The sequence below is a fragment of the Rhagoletis pomonella genome, unplaced genomic scaffold (assembly GCF_013731165.1).
Source record: "Rhagoletis pomonella isolate Grant_MI unplaced genomic scaffold, Rhpom_1.0 Rhpom_scaffold_00011, whole genome shotgun sequence".
In the NCBI taxonomy this organism is placed as follows: Eukaryota; Metazoa; Arthropoda; class Insecta; order Diptera; family Tephritidae; genus Rhagoletis; species Rhagoletis pomonella.
Window position 1 is genome coordinate 17,922,087 of NW_023458565.1, and position 6,590 is coordinate 17,928,676.

Genomic DNA, 6,590 nt, shown 5'->3' on the forward strand with positions numbered 1-6,590 from the left:
ACATCGTGGTATCGAGCAACATCGATGGTCGTGGCTTCAAACATCGATGTTTGTCGATATTTTAGAGAACCCGATGTTTAGTCAAAACATCGAAGAGGTTTGTTTTAATTTATCACCATTACTTTTTGTGAGCGCTTTAAAATTTTGAGCGAGCGTTTGACAAATCAGTACTTTGATGGAATCATGCCCAAGTAAGTTCCTTTAACATATTCGTAAATTCCAATTAATAAAGGTATGTACATATTGTTGATGAAATGTAGAAAGGCCTTACTAACTGACTTTTCGAAATTGGCTTTTTGCATTCCCGAGGAGCTTTTACTAAAACCCATCTTCCCGAAAAACTTTATAACCGTACGGCTGGGAAAAGTTGGAAACATTGTCACGTCTGACAAGCTATTATAAATCGAAAGGACCGGGTAATACGGCATTTCCATGATTCGTTATTCGCTCTCCTATTCGTAATTCACGCTCCCATTCGTCATTCGCCTTACCAATTACCTTCCGAATTACGTAATTCGCCATACAAAATTTTGAGAGCGAATGACGAACGAATCGGTGTCTTCTCTAATATTTATCGGAAATATATCGAAGATTTTTTATGAATAAAGCGAAGCGCACATTGGCGCGATTCTGTCGTTGCGAATCCGCAAGCCCAAAAATTACAACAATGCTACCCATACATTTTAATGCGCTAGCGCACACTTGCACGATTCCGTCGCTGCGAATTTTTCGATCATTCAATGTTCCTCTCTATTGACGCGTTCGAAACGCGGCTTGCAGCGTTTTGAAGGCGTCAAAGAAGAAGAAGAAAGGTGTCACAGCAATAAAGGCAAAGAAAAAAAACGTGTAATGTACAAAAACTAATAAAAACGTTCGTAATAATAGTATTTTGTACGATTTGGGCACGCCGAGTGCGAAAATACACGAAATAAAGGGAAAATTGAGTGAATTGTACATCGGAATTCGACGCGAAAAAATCGCTCAAGTGTGCGCACGTTTGCGGATTCGAAGTTAACAGCCGAATTCGCAACGTATTCGCAACGATGGAATCGCGCTAATGTGCGCTTCGCTTAAGGCTATTAAATTATAACGGCCTGACAAATTTCAAATTGATTGGTGAAATTCGGCATAACATTTTGCAAATAGGCAAATTTTATTCCATTTTTTATGATGCAAGAAAAATTTGGCAAGTGATGTGACAGATCCCATCGCCTGTAAATTTCTTCGTTTATTCTTTTAAGGCCAAAATACAATAGCGCAGTGGCAGTGACAGTGGCTATTTTTAAAATCAGCTGTTACTGCTAATATTGGCAGTCACTGCCGCAGCAAACACAATAAGGCGTTGTCAGTGACTGCTTTTTTTGACATTCCCTTTTGTTTGTTTACATTTTTGTTGTTGTCTTTTAGGCTTCAGTGACATGAACAGCATGCGAAGGTTGCTGCGATGACGGCAGTGGCAGTGAATTTAGAATTTGGGCTAAACTGAGCAGTACTGGCAGCTACCACTGCTTTATTGTGTGTCGCTTCATTGAACACCTCACTTTCTAAAAAACAGCTGAGTTCGAAAAACTGCCACTGCCACTGCGTTATTGTATTTTGGGCTTTACTATATAAGATAACAACAGCCAGGAAGAAATCTTATTTTTAAATAACCCATTTCGTAACTACAAAAACCATAAAGATTATTTGTATACACAAAAATGACTTGTATAAAACAAACTGAGATCGTGTGTTTCAATAACACATTTTATAACAAAAACCACGAAGAATATTTTCGCAATCATTCATAGATATGTAGACATGTTCATCTATTATAGTCAAATTCCAACAATGTGAACAACATACAACTATCGATACCATGAAACCATCGGTACCATCGATAGTTATCTATCCCTACTGCAATGCCGGATGCCGGGAGTAGGGTTGCAATAACTATTCTCGGGAATAGTTACATGACAGGTGCGAAACAGCTGATAGACGCGAAACGCTACTGTAGGTTGACAAAAAAATATAAATTAGTGCTTCGGTAATTTATTAATTAGGAAAGTAATTGATTATTTATAAATTATCCCATCATGGACTACGACTTCAAAATGAAAACACAAATGGAACGAACAAAAGTAGAAGATCTCTTCAATTATGAAGGCTGCAAGGTTGGGCGTGGCACGTACGGCCATGTTTACAAGGCGAAATGGAAGGAGCGCACTGATGGTAAAGAATATGCACTGAAGCAGATTGATGGTACTGGTTTGTCCATGTCAGCGTGTCGAGAAATAGCGCTGCTTCGTGAGTTAAAACATCAAAATGTAATTACTCTCATTCGCGTATTTTTGTCCCACAACGACCGCAAAGTATTTCTCCTAATCGACTATGCCGAACATGATCTGTGGCACATCATAAAATTTCATAGAGCTGCTAAAGCTGCCAAGAAGCAAGTTATTGTGCCTAGAGGTATGGTTAAGAGTTTACTATATCAAATTCTAGATGGCATACATTATCTACACAGTAACTGGGTTCTTCATCGCGATTTAAAACCAGCTAACATTCTGGTAATGGGCGATGGTAATGAACGGGGCCGCGTAAAAATTGCAGATATGGGTTTTGCACGTCTATTTAATGCTCCACTAAAACCATTAGCTGATCTAGATCCAGTGGTTGTAACGTTCTGGTATCGGGCACCTGAATTGCTTCTGGGTGCTCGCCATTACACAAAAGCTATTGATATTTGGGCAATAGGTTGCATTTTCGCCGAATTACTAACATCGGAACCAATATTCCATTGCAGACAAGAGGATATAAAAACTAGTAATCCTTATCACCACGATCAACTGGATCGAATTTTCAACGTAATGGGATTTCCTCAAGACAAAGACTGGGAGGATATTAAGAAAATGCCGGAGCATCATACATTAACGAAAGATTTTAAGCGCTCCACTTATTCAACGTGCTCACTTGCCAAATATATGGAACGTCATAAAATAAAGCCAGACAGTAAAGCATTCCATCTTTTGCAAAAACTATTACTTATGGATCCCAATAAGCGCATAACTTCAGAACAAGCTATGCAAGATCCCTACTTTCAAGAGGATCCATTGCCAACTCAAGATGTATTCGCTGGCATGCCTATTCCATATCCAAAGAGGGAATTTTTAACTGATGACGATCAAGAAGATAAGGCGGAAACTAAACGTCAACAACAACAGCAACAGCAGCAGCAACAACAACAGCAGGAGCCAAGCGCTAAACGAGTGCGTTTATCTGGACCACCTGGTACAGGACCGCAGCAGCAGCAAGTGCAACAAACACAAGACTTTCATCATCAACAACAACAGCAGCAACAAATGATGTTTAATCAACAACAAAGTTTTCAGCAACGTTTTTAAATATGTATAATAACCAACTCGAGAACATAAATATATATAAGGGCTGTTTAGGACGTTGTGGAGATGGTCTTGGATTTGCATTTGCAATTTTTATGCTTACTGCCATGGCAACCGTGTGCATTTTATTGTTGTGAATTTGCAAATGCAACGAATATGCAAATGCAAGAGCATATGCACAAGATCCTGAACAGCCCTATAGTGTATGTAGGTTAAAGGAAAAAATTTATCTCGTGGACTTTCATTGATTGTCATACACATACATAAATAAATGCTTCGATAGAGACTCTCATCTGTCAAGTGACGTGAAAGCGATTAATAATAGTTGTGTCCGTTTGGAAAATCCAGCAAGAATTAGCCAGTAACGAAATTCAGAGAATAAGGTAACTTACTCTCCCAAAGAGAGACATCTGCAAGCTTCAGTGCCAGCTGGCGTCCCCAATTGCATTTGGAACATAATAATTTTTTCAATTATTTCAAGTGGAAAACAAAACAGTATATATGTACATGATTCAATAATTAATAATTAATTAACTATTGAATCATGATATATATTTACGTATATTTCTTCTTATTCTGACTTTCTTACGCTTGAATTTCTTTGTGGTAGTCACTTTCGGATTTCCTGTATCGACTGCGGTGTCGACTGCGTTCCGATTACGAATACAGGTTTTTCATCAGAGTACCTTTCGAATCATTAATTAAATTAATTGAATAAACAAATATTTACATTCTTCTTTCATTTGCAAATCGCGGTAAGGTTGTACAATTTAAATTTAACGAATTTGTTGATTCAAATTATTGTTGGCACAATCCTGCTTGCAAATTGTGCTCTCTCCTTGCAAGGTTTTACTCGTTTTTCGACCAAACGAACACGATTGTGTAGCAATTGGTGCCAACATGTACAAGTTTTTTGCATAGCGAACAGAACTAATTTTCAACTTAATAAAATATTTTTTTCTTTGACCAAAAGTGGATTTTTGTTTTTAATAATATTAAATGCGTGTTATTTCAGAAATACTATTTCTTACGTATCCTCTGTTGTTCATTGTAATAATTTGCATCCTACCTTGAGACCATCTATCCATACCTACATATATATACTTTTATTGGATGTTATACTGGGTTTTCTGTCCTGGGTTTTAAAAATCTTAGAAGCCAACGTCAGTTAGTGTTATCGAGATGCCTTTATTGTAATAGCTTTGTCTGAGAAAAAAGAAATGGTTATTACGGATAAAGCCCAAATTACAAGCCACTCTAATCTTTTATGATTTACAATAATCATACCTTAACTGTAAAAGTATTATAATTCAAAAAAAAAAATATGGTTCTCACAAAATGTAACGTTATCTTGCCCTTAAGATTGAAATGTGTAACCATTAAAGAAGCAAATTTATGGTGAATTGGAAATATCCATATTATCGGATTTTTCAACACTAACCGATTTCCTTGACTTGGAATCGACACTAGATCGGGTACTCTTAACTTCGATGTCTTCTACAATGGGCTTCAACTTTCGATCAGGTGTTCGAGAACGCCGTTTAGAAGATGAAGATGACTTTACAAGCGGGACAATGTCTTTGCTGCGACTTGTACGCGATCTCGTAGATAGAGATGGAGAACGACGCTTACTACGTGAGCGTGAAGAACGCGAACGCTTTTCATCACGAGCTCGGTGCGAACGTTTACGTTCACGTGATCTAGAGCGTTTGGTGCGCGAACGTGACCGACGGGATCTTGATGTACTGCGACGGTGGCGCGAGCGTGAACGTTTCGCACGACGATCCCGGGAGCGCGATCGCCGTTTAGAACGGGAACGGGACCGACTCTTACGACGAGAGCGAGAACGTTTCCTAGAACGCGAACGCTTGCGTGAGCGCGAAGTCCGGGAATGAGAGCGAGAGCGCCGCTTAGACTTACTACGGGAACGTTTACGAGTGCGTGATCGAGATCGACGCCTAGAACGTGAACGATGCGAACGTGAACGACTAGTGCGGCGTTCACGAGACCTCGAACGTGAGCGAGAGCGTCGACGTTTATCCTTAGCTAGCATACCAATGACAGGATCAATGGCGGCAGATATCATATTTTGAGCTTCTTTTACTATGGTCATTGCCTCTTCAATTTCTGCCTGAGCTGCCTCGTTTGATTTCGCCTCCGGTTTGGTAATTGAATCAGTTGAATGGTAAACATTGAGATATCCGCCTTTGAACTCTTGTCCTTGCAGTTTAAGAGCATGTATAATGCTGGGCTGATCGCAAAATTCGATCATGCAATACGTCTTGTTATCCTTCTCTGCCCAGCGAGCATATTTTACTTCACCGGCGCGTTGAAAACATTCCATCAAGTCGTCTAGGCGCCATTCATTCTTAACGTCACAGACAATAATGGTTCTGCGAATTTCCTCAATTTTACGGGCATCATAGAATGACGGTAAGGCCGGATACTCTGGCAAATTGTTGTCCACCAGTTTCGGATCGTAAGTTTTGATAACCTGAAATGAAATAGAAAATTAACAACTTCCATCGAATATATGTGCATGCATTGAAATTTTTGCACAAACCTGTTGTGGTGATTGCCCTTCAATGCGGTTAAGCACTTCAGGTGGCAACTTGGAATCGGGCTTCTGCAATCCTGGCACAATAGTGCCATTTTTAGACATCTCTAATGCACGATATTCTTCTGGAATTGCCAGAACAGGTATTACAATAAGCGCTCGATCAATGAAAACAGTATTGGTGAGATGTTGGGCCACCGGCACACAGCTGCTTTCCGCATACTTGACATAGCATATACGCGACTGCACCGGACATGAGACATCACGCACCGTTGGATACAAACGAATCTCTTCAATTTTTCCAATGTTGCCAAATAAGGTTTGCATTTGATCTTTAGTCGCCTGAGGTGCGATATTGGTCACCTGGATGACACGGGCCTGATTTCCACCAGCCATGCTTCAGCAAAATTGTACAGATACAAACAATGACCTTTTCACATGGGCACCGTGGTACAGCTAACTGCACGGTTGCCCGAAGTTTTGTAAGTATTGGGGATTACTTTCACTTTTCAATTGTATTTTCCACAAAATTTTAAGCAAAAAGCACATAAAACTAGATTTTCTTTAAACGTTTTCTGAAAATTGCCATCACAAAAAGGTAGCGGCAAAATTTTCTTTTCGCGAAGAAAATCGATCCACTGAACCGTAACTAC

General features: G+C 39.5%; 2 protein-coding genes across 2 annotated transcripts; one reads left to right on the forward strand and one right to left on the reverse strand.

Annotated features, from left to right (window-relative positions):
- The first annotated feature begins 1,879 nt into the window (after nt 1-1,879).
- LOC118746755 (cyclin-dependent kinase 8) lies at nt 1,880-4,347 on the forward strand. Its single transcript, XM_036480661.1, has one exon. The coding sequence runs from the start codon at nt 2,076-2,078 to the stop codon at nt 3,381-3,383; it is 1,308 nt and encodes a 435-aa protein (XP_036336554.1). The 5' UTR covers nt 1,880-2,075; the 3' UTR covers nt 3,384-4,347.
- A 201-nt stretch (nt 4,348-4,548) lies between these two features.
- On the reverse strand, nt 4,549-6,590 carry LOC118746754 (probable splicing factor, arginine/serine-rich 7). Its single transcript, XM_036480660.1, has 2 exons — nt 5,944-6,590; nt 4,549-5,874 (listed from the first exon to the last, which is right to left on the reverse strand). The coding sequence occupies exons 1-2, from the start codon at nt 6,331-6,333 to the stop codon at nt 4,774-4,776; spliced, it is 1,491 nt and encodes a 496-aa protein (XP_036336553.1). The 5' UTR covers nt 6,334-6,590; the 3' UTR covers nt 4,549-4,773.